Below are 27,539 nucleotides of genomic sequence, written 5' to 3' on the forward strand. Positions count from 1 at the left end.
TTGTGAATAACACAGCCAGGCTCAAACTCAGTCCTGTTTCCCCGGCTCCACACTGTCCCAATGAACTATTCCAGTCCCTCTGCACGTACATAGAGCATCTCTACCTTCTGGAATACCTTCTTTCTCCCTACTTCGACAGTGGTTTTGAAATTCTACCATCCAATGCAAATTCACTCCCTCCTCCCCTTTCACAAAGCCTTCCCAGATCTCAGCCAGAAGAGACCTTACCCTTTGAATTCAGAAGCCCAGGAAATCTGCCTGAATCCCCCTGTGGCACTCCCCCTCCACCACCATCCCTACCTCCACCCCCACCTCCCCCAAAGAGGACCCCGGCTGCCTCCTCGCTCCTCCTTGCCACTGCCCTTGCTCATTGGCCTTACTTCCATGCCTTTCCTCCTCAACCCTGTCTTAACCATTCTAAGCCTGACCATAATCCCCTTTTCTCTGGTTTGTTTGTTTTATCATTTATTGAATTCCTTTTATGTTTGTGTCAGGCCCAACTGTGGGCTTTACAGGCATTATTTCACCCAGCCAGGGAGACAGGAAGTACTAGTGCCCCAATTTACAGAGGGGCAGACTGAGACACAAATAAGGAAGCTGACTTTCCTAACATTACACAGTACCCGGAAGACCTGGGGCTGAAGCCAGGACCAGGACCACATAGTCCTTGCTTTTGTTCTGCCCTGTGTTATATCCTCATGCTATCAGACATGTGGGTGGATCTCACCAGCTCTGGGGGTCAGAGAGCCTCCCCCAGACACAGAGGCCATTACAACAATAAGGTGGCCAGAGCTGTGCAAGGGTTGAGGGTGATAAAAGAGCCCAGAGAGCACCAAGGACAGAGTGGGAATGTTATTAGTGATCATCCTCAGTTCTTGTGCTTGGAGACAAAGAATTGAAACCAAACACCAAAGCAGCAAAACAAAGTGAAAGAAGTTTATTAAGCAAATATATCTCTAGACATGGAGGGAAGTGTCAAGAAAGATTAGCAGGTGATAGTACACTCCAAATGAGGGGTAGGAGTAGGCACACATCCCAGCAGACAGTAGCCCTGGGGTTTTATTGGGTTTCTCTTTTTCTCTCTTCTGACTTCCTCATTCTTGTGTTGCCATCTCCCTGGCCAATGAAAATGCTATTTCCTCCCATCTACTGGGCAGGGGAGCTTTATACATTATTTGTTTAGACCCAGATGTGTCATGGCTTCCAAAACCCAGTGGAGGGAGGAGGTGAAGCTGCAATGCTAATTTATGGTAATGATAGGATAATGAAGTCAGAGTCATTTGAGGACACTCTTGCCATCCATCTGCTCAGGCGCCTCCCACAGGACTTTCCCCAAACCGGGCAAGCAAGGTATATCCACAATGGCTACAATCGCAGCTCAACCATAGCTTTTATTTTCATCGATCAATAACCTTAATTTTTTCCCATTGTTCTGTGCCACCTGTGTTCTCTATCCTAATCTCCTGCCTCAGGAACACTAAGACTCTCCCTGGGGAGATCAGGAGGATGTCTTGAGCAGAGACCATGGAGCAAAGCCTTGGAGCCCGAGTGGCAGTTTCTAGCCAGGAGTGGAGGAGGAGGAGGAGTGCAGAGGAAATGGTGAGAGGTGTAGTTTGGGATGGGGTTGTGGGGGAGGACAGGAGGCCATGCAGGCGTGGTCAGTGAGTGGCAGCCAGATCTGAGGCACCTTGAATACCCAAGAGCTTGGCACCAGTCTCCTAGTGGGTCAAATGTCTGTGTTGGTCATCCAAACCAGCTGGGACAGGCTCATGTGCTCACTGTGGCTTAGTGACTTTGGTGACCCCACGAGATGCCAAAGAAAAGCAAAGCCTCCCCACCCACTGGTGGTCTGGAGGTTCAGGTTCTCTCCATGCCATGTTTCCGTCCTTAGCAGGGGGATGGGGGTCCTTTCACTTAGCACACTGAACCCCAAGCTTCCCAGGGCAGACTGATGGGTGAAGAAAGAAAGGAAGGCAACACTACGAGTACTCTGGAATCTGGTTTATTAGCTGAGGGTTGCAATGCAGCTAGCAAAGGTCAGCGTCAGGGAGTTGGGTCTCCAGTCACCTAGGCTCCCCACCCCCACCCCCAGCTGCTCTTTCTTCACTCCTCTGTTCTGGGGCTAGGGTAGGGTTGAGCTTCTGTGAGTGAGAGTACAGTGGGCGGCCTCTCCGGCAGAAGAAAGGGCTTTCCGGCGGGGGAGGGGAAGAAGGCAGCGAGCAAGCCGCCTAGCATCCGGTACAAGCAGCGTAGGCACAGATCTCACATGTGTTCGGGTCCTCAGCGATGGCCTCTGGACAGGAGAGATGGGCCTCGTGAGAGCCAGCGTCCCCTCCCCCAGAGCCCCCTGCCTCCCTTGAGCCAGAGCTTGGACATCTGCCACCCAGCCCCCAAGGAGAATCTCCGCAGTTCTGTCCTGTCCCACCCACTTTGGCTTTTCACCCCAAACCAGGGCACAGGGACAGCTCAAGCCAATCAGAGCGGAGATCCTAAGAAGGGAGACACAGCTAAGACCAGACGAACCAGGCGCAGTGCTACCACCCACCAGTCAGAGTGAAGCTCTTCCTAAGCCTCACCAATTACAATTTAGAATTTCAGCAGAGTGCACAATAGACCCACCAATCAGAGCCAAGCTCTCTAGTCTGACCAATCAGAGCTGAGCCCCTCCTCAGAATTCTACCAATCAGAGCACAGTGTTCCTCAAGAGCAGCCAATCAGAGAATTCCCAAGCCCTGCCAATCAGAGAGGAGGCTGCTCACCCAGCCTGTCAAGGATCTCCTGAGCGTTTGGCTCCTTGCAGACAGGCTTGAGTTCTTCTGGAAACTTCGAGTTGTTACAGAGGACGGGAACCACGGATTCACCGTCCATGGGTTTAAGCTTCCAGAATTTCCCAATCCTGGACTCCTGGGGTTCCCGGAGGCCTTTGAGCTTCTTCACTGACTCCAGAGAAAAGGAGAAGTCTCCATCCTGAAAGAGACACACCAGACTGAGGGCTAGGCTGCAGCCTGCATCCTAGCCGTGTCCCCGGGCTCCCCTGAGGGGCAGCGTGAGGACAGAGATCAGGCCCCCCACCCTGGCTTTGCCCCGTGACGCAGTGCACCCTGGAAGCCACAGGTTCTGCATGCTCCCTAAGGAACGGAGAAAATGGGTGTGACAAGCCAAGGACAGGCTAGGTCCCTAAGGACCTAGCAGGAGCCAGCATGCTGATTTCAGAGAGAGGCGCGGGCACCAGCACCCAGGCATCACAGCTCCACGTGGCCACCCCAGGGTTGTCTCCCCAGCCCAGAGCTGTTCGGGCTGATCACTGGGACCCAGCTCCAGCCTGCCTCCTGGTTTTTGTTTGAGAAGCAATAAAAGGCCTCAATGATATGGCTGTGGTAAACAGCAGGGCCCCTGCTGAGTGCCAGCCTGGCCTGCCGCTGGGCTCTGCCTCCGAGGGGGGTGTACGCACCCCTCAGGACCTCCAGGATGGCCATGCAGTTCCTGTGAGCCAGATGGATGCTATGGCTGAGCACAGAACGCAGGAGTAAAGGCTGGATTTGAACCTAGCTCCTTCGCTTCCCAGCTCTGCGCCCATGGCCTGTTACGGAACGAGGCTCGGTTCTCCTCTTCTGTAAAATGGAACCAATAACCCCTTCCTCCCAGGGTGACCGTCGGGCAGCAGCAAGGTACTTGGGGACTAGCCAGTACATGGCAGGCCCTCAGGAAAGTGGCTACCACCCACCTTTCCCAAAGGTTCTCTTCTCTCTACCTGGTGTTCTTTCTCCTCCACATTTGGAGGGTAAGGCATGTGTGTCAGGCCTGAGAAGGGGGTCCCTGATGAAGGCCAAGCCTCAGACACACACCCCCACTCCAACCCCAAAGACGGGGTGCTCTTTCAGGGGACAGGCCCTGGGCACTGGAAGCAGCGAGAGGATGGGCTGAGGGAGGGATGGAGGACTCACCTGCACAGTGACCCCCTCCGCCAGGCCAGCCCAGGCCCCAAGGAGGCAGAGTGCAAACAGCAGGAAGGTGTTCATGGCAGTGGTACCAGGACAGAGGGTGACCGGTTCTGGATGCCAGGGGGAAACAGTGGGACTTTTAAAGAGAGCAGGGTTACTGAGTAACCTGGAGCCCTTGTCACTCTCATCTGCTCACCTGTCAGGTCTCATCAGATAAGGCTCAAGACAGCCTTGGAAGATAAGAGCCTGGCAGGGGCCAGTCCCTCCCTGGGCACCCACTTTGAGTCTCGGCTGGGCTGGTCTTGCATTCATTCTCCAACCCTGTACACTTGTTCTGGATGACTGTTCCAGACCAGCTCTGTGCTGGGTGGGCATGCAGACCCTGCCCTTGAGGAGGGAGGCCCAGACCCAGACCAGTGGCCACTCAGGGTGGTTAGGGTGGGGGTGACAGGGCTGCACTCGGTTGGGGGAGCATGGAGGGGCCACCTCGCACACCCTGGGCAGGGCAGTTCAGGAGGGTTTCTCCAAGGGGGTCATGCCAGCACTGAGTCCACTCCCGGGTGGAAGTTTTCTCAGGGAAGGAGCTGGTGTAGAAGGCCATCTCATGCCAAGGGTGTTAGTCTCAGGACAGCCAGGAGGTGAGACAGGCCTGGAATATTCAGGAAAATGTGAATAGTTCAGCCTAGACAGCAGGGATGGGGTGAGGCAGATTCCAACAGCAGAGCTGAGGCTGCAGACCAGGTGCCAGGCTTGGCTTCTGTGACTTTAAGGAAGGCCTTGGCTCTGCCATCCTCAGGCCTGGGTTCCAATCCCACCTACTGCCCAGCTGTGATGTACGTGAACTTGGACAAATGTCTTCCCTTCTCTGAGTCTCATTGTCCCTTATGTCCTCTGTGGAGATTGATGTAATACCTATCTGTAGGGTAGGTATTACTGTTCTGAGGATTAAGCAACGTTTTTAAAATGCTCAATGCCTGGCACACAGAAGGCGCACAGCAGAGGGCCATTCCACTACTACTTTTAGCAGCAGCAACTGCTGTTCCTGGTCCTCCTGGTGACCCCATGCCTGTCTGACCTACAGCATGTCCCCATCCTGTGGTGGCCCGGCTGTCCTGCCTGCCCAGGGGCCTCAGAGTGTCCTGGAATGAGCCGGGCCCCTGGCCCAGGATCCACAGATGCTGTCGGGGGTGGGGGGTGCTTGGTGTGTGCCTGTGTCCCTCCCGTTAGGACTGCGTCCCCAGCCCACTGTGTTCCCTGTGCTCTGCTGTGAGCGGGGTCCCCAGTACACTGGAGAAAGAGTAGCCCTGGGACCTCAATCTTTCGGCTCTGCAAACTTGGCTGGATGCCAGGACGGCAGGGCGGGCGGAGGGGTGGGGACCCCTGGATGGGGACAGTCAACACGGAGGAGGAGCTGGAGGGAGCACGGCCCGCACCGCCCAGGCTGGTCCTCAGAGCCAGGCCAGACTCTCCTCCCCTTTCTGGTGTGTGTGTGTGTATGTTAACAGGTGTGTGTGTCTGCTGAGGTGTGTATATATCTGTGTACACCAAGGTGTGTGTGTATATATATATATATATATATATATACACTGAGATGTGTGTGTTCTGTGTACACCAAGATGTGTGTGTGTGCACACACTGAAGGTATGTGCATGTGTGTGTATGCTGAGGTATGTGCATATACACTAAGGTATGTGTGCACACTGAGTGTGTGTGTTTGTGTGTATACTGAGGTATGTGTGTGTCTGTGTGTACAATGAGGTGTGTGTGTATGCTGAGGGGTGTGAGTTTGTGTCTACACCGAGGCGTGTGTGTCTGTGCACACTGAGGTGTGTGTACCTGTGTGCACTGCGTGCAGCACGTTCCCATGGCGGCCCGGTTGGGACAGGAAGGGGCTGGAGCAGCCACATGGGGCAGGGGCACTCAGGAAAGGAGTAGGGCGTGGGTGGAGTGGGGCCCAAGGGCAGGCTAGAGGGACAATTAAAGTGGAAGTTGTGGAGCCTGGGGCGGAGAAGCCCAGGAGTGCAGTGGGGCTGGCAGGGCTGGAGCTGGGTTAAGATCCGCAGGAAGTCACAGCGTGGGGCGGGTTAAATCAGGACAAGGCTGAAGTAGCAGGCGGGGGTGGGAATTCAAGTAAGGCTTCAAGGCTTCAAGCTGGGGTCCAGATTCGATTCAGGTCAGGGATGGAGTGCAGCTGAGGCTGGGGAGGGGTGAGTGCCAGAGCTGGGTTTGGTGCTGGTGGGACTGGGTTACTGGGGATTTCAGTACCGAGGCTGGTCTGAGCCTGGTGGGCTCCTTGGCAGGATTAGGACTGCAGCTGATTTGCAGGTGAAGCTGGAGGTGTGGTTGGAGTTGGGTTTACGATTGGGGCTGGGTCTGAGCTTAACTGTGAGGCTAAAGCTGGGTTGGGATTCGACTTAGCATTAAGGATGGGTTTGGGTGGGGCAGCTAGGCGGAAGGAGCCCTTTTCCTGACCCACTTTGGTTTTTTAGTCTTTCCCCTCTTAAGATGCAGCAGGGTTGAGGGTAAGGGGGGGGCTTTGGTCCCCAAAGCCTCTTTCTTTTGCAGCTCCTGGCCAGGGCTTTTTATTTTCTTTTTAAATTAAACTTTCCTTATTTCAGAGTATTTCAGGGGTACAAATGCTTTGGTTACATGAATTGCCTTTGCACTGCCCGACAAGCATGCCCATCCCCCAGACAGTGTGCACCACATCCGTTAGGTGTGGATTTACCCCTCCACTCCCCCCTCCCCCTGCCCGACCCCCTAGGAATGTTACTTCCATATGTGCACGCTAGTGTTGATCAGTTCATACCAATGTGATGGTGAATACACGTGATGCTTGTTTTTCCATTCTTGTGACACTTCACTTAGGAGAATGGGCTCCGGCTCTATCCAGGATAATACAATAGGTAGTTCATCAATTTTATAGCTGAGAAGTACTCCATGGTATACATATGCCACATTTTGTTAATCCACTCCTGTATTGATGGACATTTGGGTTATTCCCACTTCTTTGCAATTGCGAATTGTGCTGCTGTAAACTTCCTGGTGTAAGGCAGGGGTGGGGAGCCCGGGAGCGACGTCACTCCAGGCAATGGGAAACAGGAAGTGGCTCCTAGGCCTTGACCCTTTGGGTCCTGCCCTACCCAACCCCGCCTCTGACATCCACCCTGGGAAATGGGAACCAACTCTCCTCCCCTTGTCCTGCCAACCTCCCTGCCCAAGTGGGGCCCCGATGTGAGTTCAGGCCCCTCAGTCCTCTCCAGGTATGCGGGGCCTCAGCAGCCTGCACTGAAGCTGCTGGAGGCTGGGTCTTGGGGTCCTCCCGGGACGCCAAGCGTCCTGGACCCCGGGCCCACACCTTGAGTCCCCAGGCCTCGGTCCCAGCACCCCCAGCCCCTCATAATCCCATGTGGGTGGGAGGGGAGTCTGAGGCTGTTTGGGTTCCATCTCTTCTGGCAAACTCCTGCTCCCGGCATCTTTCCAGGCCGCCCCACCTCGACCACCTGGCTGCCCCCTGGGAACCCCTGCCGGCCCTCGCTCCGAGGAAAGGTAGACTCCCCTGCCTTCATGACAGGCCCCTGCTGAGCGCCCACCAAGGAAGTGGACCAGGCCTGGGTGTGCAGGCCGACGAGCTCAGGCTTTGGGGCCAGGCAGCCTGTGCTCGAATCCAGCTTCGTCACTGAAAACCCGCAGGACCTTTCTGAGCCTCAGCGTCTGCGTCGGGACAATGGGGGCAGTGACAGCTCCACTGCAAAATGTGGATTTTCCAGCGACCTGTCCTGACCAACCCCGGCCCCTGTAAGCCCAGGTGAAGACCGTTTCCCCTCCCCTGTGCTCCCCGTCATAAAACCTCCCCTGCCGTCCGTCCTGCTGACTGCCCTGTGTACGGCTGGAAGCAGAGACTGCTATTCCTGCTGGTGGAGGCCCCGCGTGCTCCACAAGGCCTGGCGCGGAGTGGGCCACCGAGTCTTGCGGTAGCCTTTGTGACAGTCATCACATTAACGACGGCAGCTGACACGTACCATGCCTCACTCTGCGCACGCTCTGGGCTAAGCGTTTTACCAGTGAGGAAAACGGACTTTCCCTAAAAGCCCAGCCACCCTCACCCCACTGCCAGCTCTGGCCTGCTGTTGGGACAGCCCTCTGGGCTCTGTGAGGGCACTGATGCGACCCCTCTTGGCCAAGAGGTAGCTTAATGCTTGCGTTGAGGAGACCTCACTGTAGCTGCAGTGTGCGCACTCAAGTTGGGTCCCCTTCTCTGCAGGCCCCGAGGCCCAAGCTGACCTCAGCAGGAAGGCCTAGAACAGAGCCCGGCTGGAGGCCTAGAGCCTTCAATACGGATCTGTGTAACCTCGAAAGGGGTGTGACTCACATTTCACAGCCTTCCCATGCTGCTCGTAAATGTGCCTTGGAGGGTATAAAAATCTCTGGTTCCTATGAGAATCCAGAACTGTCTGAGGCATTACAATGTATGTGACCCTCCTAACAGCTCCGGGAATATGTAAGAAACAACTGTATAGCCCCATTTTAGAGATGGGTAAACTGAAGCTCAGAAGCTCAGAGAGGTAAAGAAATCATAACTTTCCCAAGGGTGCATACAGGGCTGCTCTGTATGGTTGTATGTGTTGTACACTGCACAAGAGCACCTGGCCAATAGAAAGCATAAGTGTAGACACAAGCATGAGGCTACCTCAGCCTAGAGGAAAGCACAATATTTCAGACTCATTGCCAGGTGGACTTGGGGGCAGCTGTTGTCATATAGCTACAAATTCCAGAACCGAAGCCAGTTCTCTCAAATGCCAAAGAAAAGCCTAAACTTATACTCAGTACATCCCATACCTCCAGCAGTCTTCCTGGCCCCAAACTCCAACGAGGGAAAGGGAAAAAGAAAGGAGTGGCTACTGAGCCAGACCTTGTGAGGTAGGTCAATGGAGCCCAGCTCACAGTAGAGGAAACTGAGGCTCCCAGGAGAGTGCTCAGTGTCACACAGAAAAGTGGATGGCTGAGTTGGGATTGGAAGCCTGTTGGCTTAAGCCCAAGTTCAGGCTTGGGTGGAGGGATCTCTCACGCCCCAGGCCCCAGGTGGGCCGGCATTTTCCCTTGATGCTCCAGGGGTACAGCTGGGGAGTGGACGGAGGGTGTGTCCGGCTGTTTGCTAGCAGTGTCATCTCACAGCCCTGCGGCCCGGCCCGTTCACCATCTGCTCCCTGCCTGGCGGGACAGCAGCTGCCGCCTCACCTCCAGCCCAAGCCTGCTCTGGGCATTGGCCACCAGACAACGTCCCCCAACCTTCCCTGTCCTCGAGGCAGGGAGGACACGTGCCCCACAGAGAGGACCCCCGAGCCCACAGGCCAGACGCAGGGACGTGGCACAGACTCCCTGGGGCTCCGCAGGGAGTGTGCTGGGAGCCGTGCGAGACAGGAACGAGCCTGGAGCAGCAGGCCCTCCCGGGGCCAGGTCAGAGGGTGCGTGTCAGATGACGTGGCCCGGGAAGCAGGCCTTGACCAGTGGGAAGACCTGGCCCCTTGGAGCTGGGGACTGTGAGGCAGAGGCAAGGCGGGGAAGGCGGGTGGGGTGGGTGGCAGCAGACGGCGTTGTCAGCGGGCCGTGGGTGAGCAGCCCGGAGAAGGAGGCTTTAAATACTAGGCTAAGGAGTTTTGCCCTTAACCCGGGGACTGTGGGAGGCCATGGAGGCTTCAGAGCAGGGGAGGCCATGATAAGAGCCGTGATCCAGAAAGGGCACCATGGCATGAGTGTCGACGTGGACTGCCTGGACGCGGCGCTGCACTAGGCCAGGAGAGAAGGGGTGCATTCCACCCCTGGCAGTGCTCCAGGAGGGCAAAGGGTGGATTGGAGGATGGTGTGGGAGGAGAATCAGCTGTCTTGGCAACTTGGCAATGGATGGAGGAGAGGGAGGGAGACAGGGAAGATCACTCCTTGGGACCAGTGTGTGCCAGGCCCCGGGCTGGCTGCTCTCCACCCGCCTTCCCGCTGATGGTCTCAACAACACTTTGAGGTAAGGTGTTCATCCCCACTTCACAGATGAGCAAACTGAGGCTCAGAGAGGGCAGAGTCTTGCCCAAACAGAATTCTAACTCCTTCTGACTATAGTCTGCATCCTTCCCATTGCTTCTAATACCTTGCCGGCCCTTGGGACCTGGAGGGAGCACACCCAACCACGACTGATCAACGCACCAAGGAGCGGCCTCTGATGTGGCCGGAAGCCTCCCATGGGCAGGATAGGGCTGCGAGGGGCAGGAGAGGTATAGACCTGGGGCCAGCTGGGAGGGATAGACTAGGGAGGAGTAGGTGACAAGGACAAGGCAGGGATGTGATAAGAGAAGGGAGGACTTCATCCATATCAGCCTCACAGGGCCTAACCCTGACAGTGTCTGTGATCTTGGCTCAATCCCAGGCAAGTGTCTCCCAGCACATGGGTGCTTGGGAGCAGAGGGAGAGCTGCTAAGGCACCAAATTTGAGTGAGGAGCCATCTCTCTGCCCCGTCTGCAGATCATGAGCACACACAGATACACAAAGCCCCAGTCACAATCACACAGGCGACCCATCACACCCCAGCCACAGACACACAATCTCACCAGCACACACGTACAAGGTTTGTGCTCACAGATAGTCTCACACACACACAGTCACACGAGCTTAAGCACGCAGACGTGCTCACACGGAACCAGAGGACTGTTCCAGGAAGGCCTCTGCCTGTGGACGTCACTCGGGCATGGGAAGGGCGAGAAGCGTCCCCAGATGTCTTTATTGCCATTGTCTGGGACGGGAAGTTGCCTGTCTGCTCTCTGGGGGCTGCAGAGTGACAGGGGCGTGTTCACCCCCAGTGACGTCAGGCCAGGCCTGGCTCTGGGGTGGGGTGGGGTGGGGTGGCTGAGGAAGGTCAAGGGCAACTGGGAAGTGTTGTGGAAGAGCCTCACGGGAGGAGCAGGTGTGACCAAGGCACAGCTGGGCTCCCGTCCTCCTGCCAACCTCCCCCACAGGCCATGGCCTTGGGCAATCACTTCACTTTTCTGAGTGGCAATGTCCAGCAGTAAAAGGTAATGACACCGGCCTCACAAGGCAGTTGGGTGTGCTAACTGAGATAACGGCTGTCAAGTGCCGGGCAAATGGTGGCAATAATCATAATGTTTGTGATGGTCTCAAAGTCAGTGCATGGGTGTGCAGAGACAAGGCCTGCTTGGGGTCAGGGGCTGGGCCAGGGTAGACGCCCAGTGACCAGAGCCCTCTCTGTGCCTGCTGAAACAATGCCAGTGCCCGGCCTTAGCCAGCCGCAGAAGAAAAAGAGCCTCAGGAGACTCAGAGTTTGAGGCTGATGGTGAGGCAACCTCCCCCATGCGAACCTGGGAGTTGGGGAACAGTAGACACCAGGAGGGCTGGGTTGGGTGGCAGGCTCAGAGGCAGCTCTGGAGTGGGCCCCACCAAACAGCAGCAGTGTTTGCTGCTGGGTACTAGAGAGAGCCCTTGGCCTTCTCCAGCAAGCTCTGTCATGGGAAAGGAGGGGCACAGATTCTAAGAGTTGGCTGCTCCAATCCCTGCCACCCCTCTGGAGTCGCAGAGAAAGGAACACAGCCCCAAGGGGAAAGGATACCCGAAAGAGGAAAGACACAGCCGCAGCCCCGCCCTCTGGTGGCCACACGTGCTCACTGCAGCCCCACTGCTCAGAGCTCAGGACCTGAGACAGCACAGCAGTGCAGATGTTGGAGCTGGACAGCCTAGGTTTGAAGCCCAGCTCTACTGCTGCTATTACTCTTATTCCTCCACTTCCAGGCTGGATGACCCGGGCAAGTTGATGATAACGCTATCTGCCACACATGGTTGTCCTGAAGAGTAAACAGGATAATCTCTATCGAGTGCTTGGGGTAAGTAATATTAAGTAACAAGTACTTAATAGAGGGTAGCTGTCCATTTCTCCACTTCCAGGGTCAGTGTTGCTTAGAGGCAGTGCAGGAGAGCTGGGGGTTGAAGCCAGCCCTGATCTGGGGTTGAGTTCTTCTGTTGCAGCCAATTACCAAGTTTGTGTTTTGCACATGTTGACTAGTCATAGATATCAGGGAAGGAGTGCAGGGAGGTAAGTTCAAAATCACTTGAAAATCATCCTTTGGGAAGGCACCACTTTGTGGATAAGCCCAACACGGCCAGTTTTTCTAGTTCTTGGTTATCATCTTTGAGTGCCAGATGAAGCAGCTGGCTTGAATCCCAGGGCAATTTTGTACAAAACACGTATATCTTTATCCGCTGGAATCATACTCAGTGAGGAGATTCTCATGCAGAGAGGTACATGGAAGCAAACACCAGTTAAAATTTCAGATTCGAATCTTCCATCTCACACTTACTCAGGAGCACATGTCCATCACAAGCGGATACTGCACTCTAACATTATTTAAAATTTCCATACTTCCTTTTTGGCCAAATATGTATGAATTTGCATACTTTGACTGAATGCATTCATGATGCAACTCCATTGTGCCTTACCTCTCCAAAGCTGTTTCCTCTTTTGTAAAATGGAGCACTAACGGTACTGCATCATCAGGTTATTGTGTAGATCAAATAAGACAATGTGTGCAGGAATTTTAAATTGCTGCCAGGTCAATGATATTCTTCATTCCCCTTCCTCAAATTCTCTAACTAGCTATGACTTGAACAAGTTGCTTCCCTCTCTGGGTCTCGATGTTCTAAACAACAAAATGTGGGGTTGTATTAGATGATTCCTAAGGTCCCTTCTAGCTTGAAGCTTTTAGGATAGCTCTGTGATTGCAGGGCATTTACATGCAGGCAAGCCTTCAATGAAAGGAAACTGATGCTTCCATGGTTTCTCCAGGACTGCTTTACTCAGCTGATGAGGGTCCCATCTATGAAAAGCATCCCTTTGCACACTGTAACACATTACACCCTTGAGACCTAAACATGCATCTATCTTAATGATCTTACTTTGTTCATTTGATCAGCAGAAGCGCAGTTCGGCTGTATCTGAATCAGCAAAAGGTGACCAGATTTGACTATGCCCCGACTACAGTCCTTTAGAGATACTGTTAGTGACCAAAACTTACCTATGATGGGTGTAAAGCACAGTCCTCCCTTCAAAGGACACACACATGGTGGATAATCACTATCCTTGGCTTTAGGAAAATTCCTCTTTTTAGAAAGCAGTGGGGTAAAAGGAAATGAACTCTGAAGTCAGGCCTAGACTGAATTATCCCAGATCCTCTACTAGCTGTGAGAATTTAGGTAAGTTAACCTTTCTGAGCCTGTTTCCTGTAAAATTGTAATAAACAGACATTGTAGTCCATTTTGCGTTGCTATAAAGGAGTATCTGAAGCTGGGTAATTTATAAAGAAAGGAGGTTTATCTGGCCCACAGTTCTGCAGACTGTACGAGAAGCATAGCACCAGCATCTGCTTCTGGTGAGGACTTCAAGAAGCTTCCAATCAAGGGAGAAGGTAAAGGGGGAGCAGGCATGTCACATGGAGAGAGGTGGGGGGATAGGAGAGATAAAAATGGAAATACCTTCTTCTGTCTGTCTAAGGCCCTCTGAAGACCCAACTTAATAGTCCACACCCACCCCAAGGCTTTCCTAAACCACTGCCACAATGCCCAGCATCTTGCCTTGCCTGGGCATACATTCAGAGTAGCCTCTCTGGGCATTTTCTCTGAGCTGGGATTTGCTACCTGTCCTGGGCAAGTCTGTGCTCCCTAACAGCAGGAACAGTGGTTTCTTTATCTCTGGATTTCTCAAGGGAGAGCTTTATACAGAGTTAGCAATTTAAAAAAAAAAAGAAAAAAGGTCCACTTTAACCTTTTGGAAATAGCTCTCTGGGAAGGCAGTGCTGGGGACAACACCAGGGGCAAGGGCAGGGGAAGAGAAGATCGTATAGAAGAACATGATGCTTGGAGCAAATGACCTGAATTCAAACCTTAGCTGTCACCTACCAACTAAAGATCTAGTCACTATACCTCTATCTCAGCTGTTTCCATGTCTGTAAAATGAGGACTACAACATCTACTTAGCACAGCACCTGCTACATACTGAGTACCAGTATGCTTTACGTCCCAGGTGCTGTTCTAAATGTTTCTTTAACACACTGCCACACTAGAAAAAAAATTTTTTTCCTTGGGGCCATGGTGTTTTATTACAAAAATAGAAAAACTTCAAAAACAAAACGATTGGGGAGTAAGGGGGGACAGGGACAAAACAAAAAAAAACCAAAACGATCTTTTCTAATTTAATGAAAAATTTGTTATTTTTTACTGTTTTCTGTGTGTGAGTTATATGCAATCTTAAAAATAGTTCACGTAGCTCCCAAGGTGAAGAGATGTATGAGTTACATATGCTTCACAAAGCCCTGGGCTCAAAACTAGCATGAGTTAAATACAACTCACATGGCAGTTAATGTGTTATAAATGGTGGTTTATGTAATCCCACTATAACTCTGGGAGGCAGGTATTATCTTCATTGTATAGGCACTGTAAATGAGGAGAATGATGCTTGGTGAAATGATGCTCAATAAACGACAACATTTACAGTTCTGAGGCAGCAATACATGGGACACAATCTCAGAGACCTCAAGGACTCAGGGGTCCTGGTTGTGAGATTTCTGCATCTGGACTAGCTCCAATCCTACTCCTTCAATTGCAGCGAATGACACAGATCAATCAGTGTTGTAAATAGAGTTAACATAATATATTTATTTTAAGTGCCATTCATGCATATCAGTTCTGGCAGCAACAATCCTAATGACACTTGGAATATTTCTTTACAGCACTAAACAGTTACAAAGAATGGGTGCCATTCATCATAGAGGCAAAATATGAAATCGTGCAATAGCAAAACTGTAGAAACATTAAAACACTGACTGTCCAACAGCAGTACGGAGAGCAGGTTGTGTTTACACAAAAGCCAATGCATTTTCATCACATATATACAATATAGATATGTACACATCACCCTCTGAATGAACAATATCAAAATACTCTATTCCATTTGAAATTATCCCCGGATTGATTCCCTCCCACTTCAAAGAACATCTGAGAGACACGTATTTACAAGCACACACATGAATACATTTACATTTCAAAAACTGCCACAAATGCCAGTCGGATTATTCTCCTGGACAGAGTGCCCCCATTTGATTACATGCATTTATTATTCTTTTCCCCAAAAGTTTTCAGTCAATTTAAGCCCAAGACAGAACTTGCTCTGTATTAATAACTACCAAGTGAAATGGCCACTAGAGGAACTCCCTGCACCTCACCAGGTAGCCCTGTCTGGCCAGGGCCCAGAGAAGGCCTGTCCTGGGCTCCTGGGCCACATGGATCACAGAAGAGTAGGATGGGTCTGGGTGAAGGCTTTGCCTCCAGGGTCATTCTTGGTAAGTTTAAATTCTCATAAAAATATTGATCACTGCAAATTGGTAAATGATTGCCAAATGGGAAATTAGCTTCACACAATTTGTAAAATCATCATCAGTGGCTCTACCCAAATCACTCAGTATAAGAGACCACATTCCAATACCCAAATTGTTTAAAGTGCACATTGCCACCCAAGCAATTTAAACAGTTTCAAAACAGCTATTTTGGTGTCTAGAAAACAGTGACTTGAGCAGACTACTGAAAATTGCCCCCTTTTTTCAAGTTTTTACTCTGCAAGCTGCCATCTCATCTTGCCTCTGATCCTTCTAAGAGGGGCCAGTTGGCTGCCTTTCCAGAATCCTCTGATTTTCGTTGATCCAAGGGGCTGGAACTGAGCTTCCTTTTTCATGCCGAGCAGGATCCAAACAACAGAGAAACATAAAGCTCTTCCTTTCTCCCCAACCTCACCAGCCCTTAACCATGGCTGGCTTCCCAGTGATTCATTCAAGGCAACACTCCATTAAAAAAATACACAAACACACATTCACACTATCTCTTGCACACGCACACGTATGCACACAGGCATGTGCACACACACAAAGATGTTTGTTCAGTTCAAGTAGACAGTACTCAACCATAGAATCACTAAGGCTAATTAAAGTGACTTAGCATGGCTGACAGAGACCAGAGATGCTAAAAAGCAACCAGTGAGCAGTTATTACTCCTTGTTTGATGTAATATATTTCTCCATTAGAATTGATAGAATTTTTTGTCTAAACCAATTCAAATTGTATTCATTAAAAAGCATCTCATTTCTTCTAGTTTTATTATAAAACTAAGACAATCAATCCATGCAAAGTAACTGTGATATATGAAACAAAACAAACAACTTTTAGTAAAAACCCCTAAGAGGCGGGCTGCATTTCAAAGAGAGTGACCAAATATCATGCATACACAGACACACAGGACAACAGAAACAACAGACCACACAATATCTGCAATGAAGACTGAAGCAAATAAAATCCATGTGTGCCTCTATCCTCCTTTCAGTGCTACCTAGATGAAAAGAATGAGTGACGAAACTTGCTTTATAAATACTGCCCTGCTGTTCTGTTGCCCAAATGGAATCTGATTCAAATTCCATAAAAATCCTATTTAAATAATAAGTCTCAATCAACAGGAATGCCTTTAAGATACAGAAATATACTCACATGGTAAAAGGTGTGATGACAGAGAATGACACAATATCCCTCTGATTGTCTTGTCTGTAAACTCTTATCAAGAAAAATAATTCTGTGCTTTCAGACACATTTCTCCTTAATGAACCCAATAGGAGCTGAGCATTCACATAAGGTAGCAATAAATATTAAAATAACACTTTTGAATAATAAATACTAAGTGAACATGGAAGCATTGATTTGTTTAAAGAGCCAAGCAATGCTCAGCTTGTAATCCATCAACAAATTTTAGAGCTGCTATAATGTAGATTTAGAAAAACAGACATTGACAAGGTACAACATATACTCTATAATCCCCCAAGCATCAAAACAAATTTGGTCAGTTCTCTATGCTGCTCAGAACAACACGCCCCTTTGGATTGTTTGGAGAGTTTCAAACTCTGGGTTCCTTGACTTACTGGGTAGAACTCATTACCCACATTTCTGAAAAAGATTAAATAAGGGGAACTGGGCTTTGGAAAAATCTATTCCCATTCAGTTCCCTACATCAGTTAAAAGCATCCTGCAGAAAATAGCCTAACAAGGAATAAAAACTGACAATAACTTTCTTTTCAAGACATAATAATCCAATTAGAAAAAATCGAAGCCTTTCAGTAATTTTTGTACATATATTTACACATATGTATCTATAAACTGCTTGCAGCAAAATAGGCTCTGTCTGAAAAATCAGTCTGGCACTTGTGGTTAACATCAAACTGACACAAATATGCAAAAAGCCGTCCAAATCACACAACAGTTAGGAGCTACATAGGGCAGCTGGCAGGGAGACAAACATGTAGTACTTGTTTGGATCGAATAAAAGCAGTAGGTTATCCAGCTAAAATCTTTTTGATTGTCTTCAGAAGAAATTTTGATAACATTGGTAAAGTGATTAGCAAGTTTGTATTCTCAACTGGATTCTCTTAAACCTTTCCCTTCACTGCACAGAAAGGTAACATTGGGGTCTGGTGCCTTGTAGAAATAAGCCCTACACAATTGAATCCCAATCAAAGTCATCCTGGATGTCATCTGGAGGCAGAGAACGCCGCATCTGGAAGGCTTGGGAAGGCATCATGTGCTGCTGGTTCATGGCTCCGTGATGGCCTAGAAGGAAGGAGGCAGTGATAGTAGTGACTTGGGTAGAACAGAAAGGAAAAATAAATCAACCCCTATTGAGCACTTCCTATGTGCCAGGCACTGAGCACACATTATCTCACTAATCCACCCCTAAGTATGCAAGCAAGCAAGTGCCTCTTATGATCCTCATTTTATAGGTAAGGGAGATAGAGATGGGGTTTAAGAGGATGAGCAAGTTACCCAAAGTCACATATAGCTAGTAGGGGACAAAGTCAAGTTATTTCACTTGACTCCAAAACCCATATTCCCTTCTATACCAGGCTGCAGTGAAGCATAAGAAAGGCATAAGAAAAGTGCTGATGCAACCATTTCTCTCATAGTCTGTTCTGTTCCAATATATGTTTCAGTAACATGAACTGGCTCACATAAGAATGGTAAACAGGAGAATGATGGCAGTATACCAATGACGTCACACTGGGTCATACTGAATTTCCCCCAGTAAGTTAATTTCTGTGCCACCAAGTAACAGCAAGTGAGAACACCAACACAGGGAACACAGTAAACCGTGGAGAAACACAGCTGAGTGCACAATGCCCACCCTCCCCATGCTCTTCTTCTTGTATCAGTTTGGCCACGTGCTGTTTGTGCTCCCCAGTAGCTTTTTCCTTTTCTTCCCTCCATTTATGTATCTATTTATTTTTGAGAAAGGGTCTCACTCTGTCATCCAGGCTGGAGTACAGTGGCCTGGTCACACCTCACTGCAACCTTGAACTTCAGGATTCAAGGGATCCTCCCACCTCAGCCTCACCTAAGACTATAGGTACCTGCCACCCCAACCTAGCTAATTGTTTTATTATTATTTTTTGTAGAGATAGGTCTTATAATATTGCCAGGTTGGTCTCAAACTCCTGGGCTCAAGTGATCTTCCCACCTTGTCCTCCCAAAGCACTGGGATTACAGGCGTGAGACACTGTGCCCGGCCTGTGCCCCCTAATTTTGATGCATTATGCCCATGTCTCCTCATCTTGACACACCCACTTCTAAGCCAACTTCACTTTTTTTTAGAGACTGATATTTACTTATAGAATTCATTCTTTTATTGGGAATTAAGCATATCCTTTTAAATGTTGTAGAATTTTTTACTGGATTATTATTGTTTTGTTAGTACTCTGATCACAAAATTTCAAGTAGTCTGCTGCTAATATTATTTTTCTCATAAGCCCTGAAATATTTTATTGTACAATTTTACAAAATGCTAAGGTTTCCAATATATCATAGTATAACAGAAATGCAGTATTTCTTTGAATTGTTTAACAAAAACTTACAAATTTCATACTGTGGGCCAGGCGCTAATTTATATAATTTACATATAATCCTCATTTAATTCCAACAGCCCCAGGAGTTAGGTAGTATTATTAGCCCCCTTTTATAGACAGGGAAGCTGAGGTAGGAGGGTTAGGTAGCTTGCCCAACATCACACAGCCATTAAGTGGCAAAGCACCAGAATTCAGATGCTGGCAATCTGGCTCTCGAGTCTTAAAAAACTTACCAGGCTACCTACAAATTACCAGTGAGTACTCACAACAGATTACATTCCTTCCCCTTTAGCAATGGGCATGTCACTTGGTCCCACTACTGTCTGGCACACAGTTCTTTCAGAGTTTCAAACTCACACCCACCCCCCATTTCTTTTTGTCTTTTCCTCAGATAGCCCAAGTAAAGGGTTGTGTGGTATGTGAGAAAAACAATGGACTCTGAATACAGAGTCTTGCTTTGCCTACTTACCAAACTGGGTGACCTGAGCCTCCATTTCCTCACATAGATGTGATCCCCAAGACCCTTTTTCCAACTCTAACAATGTGCCCTATTCCCTTGGCTAAATGCAACTTATCTTACATTTAGGAACCTAGGAGTAAAAGTATATGAAGCAGTAACTCCCAAAACTTACCTCCTCTATAACGTACTTCCCTGGAAACTATAGCTGGGGGAATTCCAATGGAATGAATGGAGCAGAATCTACAGGAGCTAATCAAAGTAGGTTCCTGAAGAAGTCCTCTCAAAGTCAAATATCCTCAAAAATACCTAAGACACCAAGACTGCTCTATGTCCCTAGACCTCTTAGAAAGGCAGCACAACAATTAGAATAATAGCATCCTAGGCTAAAAGGGACTTTAGGTCCTACAGTCCAAATACCCACTAAATGCTTGAATCCCTTCACCAGAGCTGGTATCAAGTGGCTGTCCAGATTATGCACCCTTAACAGGGGTTAGTTCTCTCCTTCCTGAGGCAGCCTCATTCATTGTTGGGAAAGACGAAGTTTTTCAATATTAAATTCTGTATACCAACTGCAGCACACACACACACACAGACACACAGTTACCTGCCATAGTTGTTCCTGGAGTGCTGAGTGCCTGTGGGAGATGAGGATAACCAGGGGGTGGCATCACTGAAGGAGGGAGATTTTGCCTAGAATCTATGTACAAATTTCCTAATCAGATTAAAAAGCAGAGAGGGAAAATATGTTACCATAAGTAAAACAAGTCGAACATTACAATTTTAACAGAATTGTTATCTAAAAGTAAATTAAGCATGTACGATGAGGAGAAAAGGAAGGAAGGAAAAATGATACCTTCAGGCACTAAAACTCTGCCAAAAGGTGGTGCTGGACTTTTCAACAGAGTGCCAGGCTGGCTATGAGCACTCTGGTACTAATTCTGATGCTGCCACTAAGTGTAAGCTCACAGCATGTCTACTGTTGTTGTTACATACGTCGCTAAGTTCCAAAGTATTTTCATATCCATTACTTCATTGGATCCTCTCATAAAGCCCACAAGGAAGGTAAGACAGGAATTATTATCCCCATTTTACAGATGAGGCAATCGAAACTCAGAAAGGCTAACCTGACTTGATCAAAGACATATTAAGGGTGAGGACTATAATCCAGATCTCCTAACTCATGGGCTCTTTCTACATCACTTATTTCTCTATTGCCCTGATTTTCTCACCCTCAAAGCAGGTCTAACCACACAGGCCCTCGATGATTAACAAAGAGACTGGGAGGCACAAAATACCAGTAGAGATCTGCACAAGGTAAAAGAGCCACACCAAGCAAAGGTGATTAAAAACGTATTGTTTTGTAGTGAGGAGGTGGGAAACACAGATCTCATTCAAATGGTATTTCAGAAGGTCCTTAAGTTAATATTTATTCACTGACAGGAGCCATCAATTCTAACACGTCCAAAATGCCAATTATGTTGCATCATAATATAAAATAGGGAAGAAAAAAACATCACGACCACTCCCCCAATAACTCATGGGGAAGGACCGTAAAACTGGTTCATATTATAAGGAACATCTGGGATTTTAGAAAGGCTATTACTCTTAAGGTCTTCTAGCGTTTTGCACAGATTACACTTGAATTCTAGTAATACTGTAATAAAACTAAAACACAGGAATCATTTTCCCAGAGGAAACTGAAACGAGAAGAAAAATCTTCCCCTTTAAAGTCAGAGCATTCTGTACTTGGTTCCTTCTAAGCTTTCACCTGCTCATGGAGAGCCAGACTGTCCAGACTTGAGCTGGCCTCAGAGATGATCTATTCCAACCCTATCTCTGCCCATGTAGATGAGGAAATAATACCAGAGAGGAAATGAGACAGAATCAGGCACAGAAGCCAGACTTCTGCCCCCTAGTCACACAGCCTCCCACGATAACATGCCTTTTTATAGTTAAGTTTATAGTCAGAACTGAACTCTTTGACCAACTAACCATATGATGATTTAGGAAGAAAAGAGAGGAGAAAAGTTGTACTAAGCTACTGCTCTAATATTCTTGTGGGGGAAACAATCCTGTCCCCACGTGCTGATTAAAAAAAGCTAGTGTACTTCCATATGCATGGCTAGTGCACTTCCAAAAGACTGTACACCAGGCTGGAGGGGCCATAACATTCAGAGTAATATGGTCATTGATACACCAACAACTTCCCAGCCTCTTTCCTACAAAATCTCAATTTGCATTCTACACAACCTTAGAGTTCAAGTCACAATCAAAAGATATAACTAGCCCGGCGTGGTGGCTCACACCTGTAATCCTAGCACTCTGGGAGGCCAAGGCGGGCGGATTGCTCGAGGTCAGGAGTTCGAAACAAGCCTGAGCAAGAGCGAGATCCCATCTCTACTATAAATAGAAAGAAATTAATTGGCCAACTAATATATATAGAAAAAATTAGCCGGGCATGGTGGCATATGCCTGTAGTCCCAGCTACTTGGGAGGCTGAGGCAGCAGGATTGCTTGAGCCCAGGAGTTTGAGGTTGCTGTGAGCTAGGCTGCAGCCATGGCACTCACTTCTAGCCTGGGCAACAAAGCGAGACTCTGTCTCAAGAAAAAAAAGATGTAACTTTTATGGGGGATTAATCTTTTTTTATATTTCTCTTTTATGGCTTAGTAATTCTTACCTTTTAAAGGAAGAGGGGGTAGGAATTAGAGGAGGATTATGGGAATAAACAGATATCTACATTAGAAAGACTCTTTGAAATTCTGTCACATTCCTAGCAGTTTTATTTTCATACAGAAATTCATATCACTTCTCATTTTTTTCCCTATGTCCTCAATATAGAGTCTGAGAGTGGCTGCTTGGACTTCCTATGCAAGAAATTAACTTCCAATGAAGTTTCCAAAGGTTTCTGAGATCCTATAACATTTAAAATATAGTCATGAGAATTAAAACTCTAATTGTACAATTTATTTATCGAAAGCAGACTCTCTTTATCCAGTAAGTATTTATGTATGAGGAATATAGTGCTATGCACCAGGGATACAGCAATGAAAAACAAACTCCCTGCTTTTTTGGCACATATTATTGGGGGTGCAGGATAGGGGCAAACAAAGTAATTTAAATAGCATGTTAACATGCTATGAAGAAAAATAAAGCAGAGGGAGGAGACAATGAGTGTTGGGCTTTGGGTATACAGGATGGTCAAGGAAGGCATCCCTTAAGTAAGTGTTTTTTGAGAAATAAAACTTCAAAGAGATGAAGATATGCATCATAGGTCCATCTGGGAAAAGACCTCTCCAGAGAGAGGAAACTGCAAGTACAAGGCCCAGGTAAGTGGTGCATGCTACCTACTATATTTGAAGAACAGCAGGGAGACTGGTAGTATTAGAGCATGGGGGTGGAGGAAGGCAGAGCAGGAGAAAAGGTCATAAATAATGAGGATTAAGCCCCTTTCTCTGAATTCCCCCTGCACTTACACCCCCTGGTAGAAGGTAGAAGGGTAGCCCCTCAATATACTGTACTTCTTGATGGACCTGTCTCACCCATCGGGCTGTGAGCTCTTTGGTTGACAGGGGCTATTCTAGAGTCATTATTTTATTCCTAGTGCCCAATACATAGCCAGGCACAGAAATGGTATAAATAAATTGCTGCTGAATGAATGCACACTTACCTATATCTAAAGACCTTAAACAGAGAATCGAATAAGAATAGCATAACTAGAATACTTAAATTGTAAACACAGGTAAAATGATTTAAGGTGAGAGACTGTGTTCTATAACATCCTTCTGTCCTTCCCTCTTCCACACTAACATACTACACCACTAATTTCTGGAGTCTCTAAGGAGCTCAAATCACCAAAACAGGGGAGCCTTAGAGACAAGAATGACAGGAAAGGTTTGAAGGATATGTCAACACCTATACCCAAATAAACTTTATAACTTTGGGCAAGATACTTTCTTTCTCTGTATCACAATTTCCTTAACTGTTAAATAAAAGGATAAAATTAACAGCTCTCTGAAGTCCCCTGTTATACTACATTTCTAAGAAAATGTGGCAAAGACTTACTGGGGTGTAGAGATAAGAGAAGTAAGATATCTGAATGAATTTAATGTATAGGGATGTAAAAAGAATGACAGAAAGAGGCACTTAAAACAAGCAGCAGCAGAGTGGACATGTAAGAAATAATCTAAATATCTGTAAATAGACATCAGTGGGCATGAGGTGATGGATATGTGGAGCAACAGAATTTCACTGAAAAAGTATTTGTCAGAGGCATGGCTTGGCAGGCCAGGCCTGGCTCAAGTGCCTTTAAGTCAGACGGAAATGAAGAAAGAAAACAGTGAGAGTTTGAAAAGTTGAATAAACACTAAAGAAAAACTATAGTTCTTCTACCTTTGATAGGCTGTGACTAGAATAGCATTGAAAAAGGAGCTGTGGGAACCCTTGAGAGAAGAAGGGCCCTGGCAATATAAAGGAAAGAGGACAGAAAAATTAACAGAATCACCTAACACTAGAACCAAATAATCAAGGTCAAATGACCATAGACGTCTAGGAACAAAGGGCTTTAGGAAAATAACTCAGGCTCTCAGTCCATAGAGAATCTAGAAGGGGTAGTTGGCCACTCTGACAGAGGACAACAGCAGATGAACAGTGCTTTCTCCATGACCAAAATACCAAGTTCTAAGACCAAAATGCACACAAAGAGCTTTCTTAGAGATTTAGGTCACAGAATTGAAATTACGATTTCATGAAAAGAGAGACACAGCCAGACTGATGATCTTGAGAATGCAGGTGGACAAAAGATATGAAATAAGATAGGATAATAGTTAAAGGAAGCCACTCAGAATAGAGAAGAGATACACAGTAAAGAAATACACTTGGAGATAAGAGAAGAAATTAAAATAAAGAGAGAAATAACTTGGATATGAAATTCTTACAGAAAAATGCAGGCACTGAAATCAGAACAGAAGACATGGCTACAAGGGTAAAGAGTAGAGAAAGTGAGATAAAAAATACACAGCAAATATTTTGGGTCTAGATAAAATATCAGTGAGACTATCTATCATTACGTCTACTCTTCAAGTAAACTTTGAACTTTGTTGAATTTTGTTTAACATTCTTAGAAGATATAAAATACATTTTGATTTCCGTTTCAAATCTGTACAAATTTAAGTTGATATAACTTCCTATGTCCTTATAAAAACATAAATATCTTTAAGACATTTATTGTTGTTAGATAACTTAATAAAAAGTTAAAGATCACTAAGGGAAGTTAATTGTAAGTAATAAAACAATCATATAAATCACGACAGAAAAACAGTCTATGTCAATTTTTCTAAGTGACACTGTATACAAATTATTTGCTTTCATTCCTTACAAATAAAAAAGATATAAATGGATCACTGTCACCATTACTGACATACCAAGTTGCCTTAGACAGTTATTAAATTTCATATGAAAGAGAAAAAGAGAAAATCAGGACGATAACTAAGCACATACCTGTTCCAATGTGTTGGGAAGGTTTGGTTGGATGCATGGCACCATGACAAACATTTTGCTGAACACTACTCTGTGAGTGAATAAGGCCAGTTTGTGTAAAGAACTGATTAAGAGAAGAACAGAGATCGGCAAACTGAACCTGATCTAAAGACCAGTTCTTGAGATCTGCCTGTCTCATACTCTCCATCAGACCTGTGAGGAAAGCATTAGAAACAGTTAGTACAGTTCTGCAAACACTGCAAGGAAAATAGCAAGATATAATTTTTTTCAGCCCTCACAATTTCCACTGGCTCATTCTGAATTATAGTAGTGATTCTGCCCATGCAATGAAGAATAATGTTTTAAAATTATTCAAAGTTTAATTCTTTTAAATGTGGCCAAATTTCTTTCGGAATTCTTATCTGTGACCCTCTGCTATGTCAACTGGTCAAAACTCTTTATTAGGAATTTTACAAAGTGTTGGGGGTTTTTAGGGGGGTTTTGTTTGTTTGTTTTTAGGAGGCGGAGGTGCAGCAGGGTGGAGCAGGGCTGGGTGATCTGTAGGGAAAGCAGGCTCAGGACTTAGCACCTACTCATTTAACCCTCACAGGTCAAGAGGATGGTGACAGAGGGGCAGGAGATAGGTATAGAGACTTGGGGGCTCATAACAGAGGGCAGCAAGGATGCATGGGGGGGGGGGGGAAGACCAGAAAAGATGCAAAGAATTGCTACAGGCTGTGGCATCCTGCCCTGGCAGCCCAGAGGGTAATAGCACCAGCAACAAACACTGCTCAGGGCTTTCTAAGTGCCTGGAGCTGTGCTAACGCCTTAGGGTCATCATCTTAATTCCATCCTGGTAGGGAAGCATGTTTAAAAGAAGACCAATTTTCAAACAGGGAAGCCCCACAGCCAGTTAAAGGAAATCCTCTGACGCCAAAACCACAAGAGTTTAATCACTACTCTGGCCCCTCAACCCGTTATCACCGCCCCCCACTCTGCACCAAAACAGACAGCTGAAAGGGCCACGGAACATGGGTGTGGAGTGGTGGGTGGTGGTTGATACTGAGGCCCAGAGAGAGAAATGATAGTAGACAAATAGTTGGATTTAGTTTAGGTGAGGCCACCTCAAACATTTCTAGCTACTTTCTTAAACTAGCCCTCATTCCCAGATCAGGGAGAAAAATACCAACCAAGGGGCTCAGGAGAAAATGCCAACCACCATGCAGGGTCAATGTGGGTACCTCCATCTAGGCTCCCACAAGCAGCCTCACCTCCTTCTCCAAGAAGCCTTACCTGAGCTTTAGAGCTACCTACAGCATAACTCCACAAACTTATGTTTCTAAGTATACTACCAACTCCAAAAGAAACTACATAATGATATGTTTATTTCTACAAAGAAACTTATCTACCAGAGAAAATAGGATCATTGCGTATTTGGTTATAAGTCAAAAGGAACCAATACTCACCTTGAAACTGTGAAAGATCTACGTCTGACCAATTAACACTGCTGGCAATTCGACAACTTTCTTTTAGCATATCAAGTGTTGCATACCAATCATTTGAAACACCTGTAAAAATATCAGTGACAATACTATAAATCTTGGCTCATCAAAGAGTGAAATGTATGTTAGGGAAGGCAACGAGCTGGCCTCTTATTCTTGACATTGGCTGATCCTTGTCCAGCCTTACAACGGAAGTTGAACCAATTATATCATGTGTTGGGGCAATCTTTTCTGAGACAGGCAGAAGGGTATTATTTCTCTCATATTACAAATAAAAGAAACTGAACCCAGAGAGATGGTATAACTTAGTAAGGTCACCCTGATGAACCTAAGCTTTGAACCCAGGTCTTTTAACCTCTTGTCTGGCAGCTTGCAAATTGCCACATCACCTAATAAAGTCAAACTGATACTGCTCTTTACATTTGTGTAGTACAAATAAATGAGCACGCAAGAAAAGTCATGCAAATCAGTATATTTTCCCCTATATAAAGTTCATTTTCCTGTCTTGACCTTAAACGATATGCTCTTCATAAATTATAGAGACAAGTTCACATTTAGAAGCAATGCAGAGTATAATTTAATGCACTAAATTAAGGGATATAAATTAGATCATATAATAAGAGTGGATGCTTCTTACAAGGCAACCTTAGAAGAGAGAAATTTAACACAGTCCTCCTGCCAAAGTAGTGAGGAAGAGGCCTGAGACATCTATAAAAAATACTGATGAGCACCTAAGTGGACACATAGGTACTACAGTAATAGGTATTGGGCGGGGGGGGGGGGGCGCGGGTATATACATACATAATGAGTGAGATGTGCACCATCTGGGGGATGGTCATGATGGAGACTCAGACTTTTGGGGGGAGGGGGGGAAATGGGCATTTATTGAAACCTTAAAATCTGTACCCCCATAATATGCCGAAATAAAAAAAAAAAAATACTGATGAATCCAGGTCAGGGTATTTCTAGTCAGGAATGGTATCATCTGATGTGACATTATCAGAAGAACTTAAGACTTCCACAGTCTGTATATAAGCAAAGTGGTCACCAGTCAGGGGCCATGCAAGAGTTGCCCTCAATGAGATAGTGCTGAATGGAGGAAGAAAATCCTCTATTCAGCAATTCCTGCCAAGTCACTGTAGGATCACTCCTGGATGGATGAAGGTAAAAAGTAATAAAAAG

At 47.0% G+C, this 27,539-nt stretch overlaps 2 protein-coding genes across 7 annotated transcripts in view; both read right to left on the reverse strand.

Annotated features, from left to right (window-relative positions):
* Positions 1-1,986: 1,986 nt before the first annotated feature.
* GUCA2A (guanylate cyclase activator 2A) lies at positions 1,987-4,055 on the reverse strand. The gene is made up of 3 exons (XM_012765184.2): positions 3,945-4,055; positions 2,760-2,967; positions 1,987-2,293 (listed from the first exon to the last, which is right to left on the reverse strand). Exons 1-3 carry the CDS (start codon positions 4,017-4,019, stop codon positions 2,229-2,231), a joined length of 348 nt encoding a protein of 115 aa, XP_012620638.2. The 5' UTR covers positions 4,020-4,055; the 3' UTR covers positions 1,987-2,228.
* Positions 4,056-14,626: 10,571 nt separating this feature from the next.
* FOXJ3 (forkhead box J3) overlaps positions 14,627-27,539 on the reverse strand; it is a 141,378-nt gene continuing 128,465 nt past the window's right edge. For all 6 annotated transcript variants that reach the window (XM_020290055.2, XM_075997124.1, XM_020290054.2 and 3 more), the window contains 4 exons: positions 26,322-26,423; positions 24,877-25,068; positions 19,984-20,091; positions 14,627-17,630 (listed from right to left, as the gene is read on the reverse strand). In XM_020290055.2, the coding sequence (XP_020145644.2) occupies positions 17,515-17,630; positions 19,984-20,091; positions 24,877-25,068; positions 26,322-26,423 (518 nt within the window). In that variant the 3' untranslated portion in view covers positions 14,627-17,514. The remainder of the gene's footprint in view (positions 17,631-19,983; positions 20,092-24,876; positions 25,069-26,321; positions 26,424-27,539) is intronic.

The sequence above is a fragment of the Microcebus murinus genome, chromosome 2 (genome assembly GCF_040939455.1).
Source record: "Microcebus murinus isolate Inina chromosome 2, M.murinus_Inina_mat1.0, whole genome shotgun sequence".
Lineage (NCBI taxonomy): Eukaryota > Metazoa > Chordata > Mammalia > Primates > Cheirogaleidae > Microcebus > Microcebus murinus.

Bases quoted from the DNA above. Each gene is read 5' to 3' on its own strand.
- GUCA2A (XM_012765184.2), bottom strand. From the start codon at position 4,019: ATGAACACCTTCCTGCTGTTTGCACTCTGCCTCCTTGGGGCCTGGGCT. The intron at 2,968-3,944 runs GTGAGTCCTCCA...TGTCTCTTTCAG, and splicing joins CGGAGGGGGTCACTGTGCAG to GATGGAGACTTCTCCTTTTC. The intron at 2,294-2,759 runs GTGAGCAGCCTC...TCTCCTGTCCAG, and splicing joins GGAGATCCTTGACAGGCTGG to AGGCCATCGCTGAGGACCCG.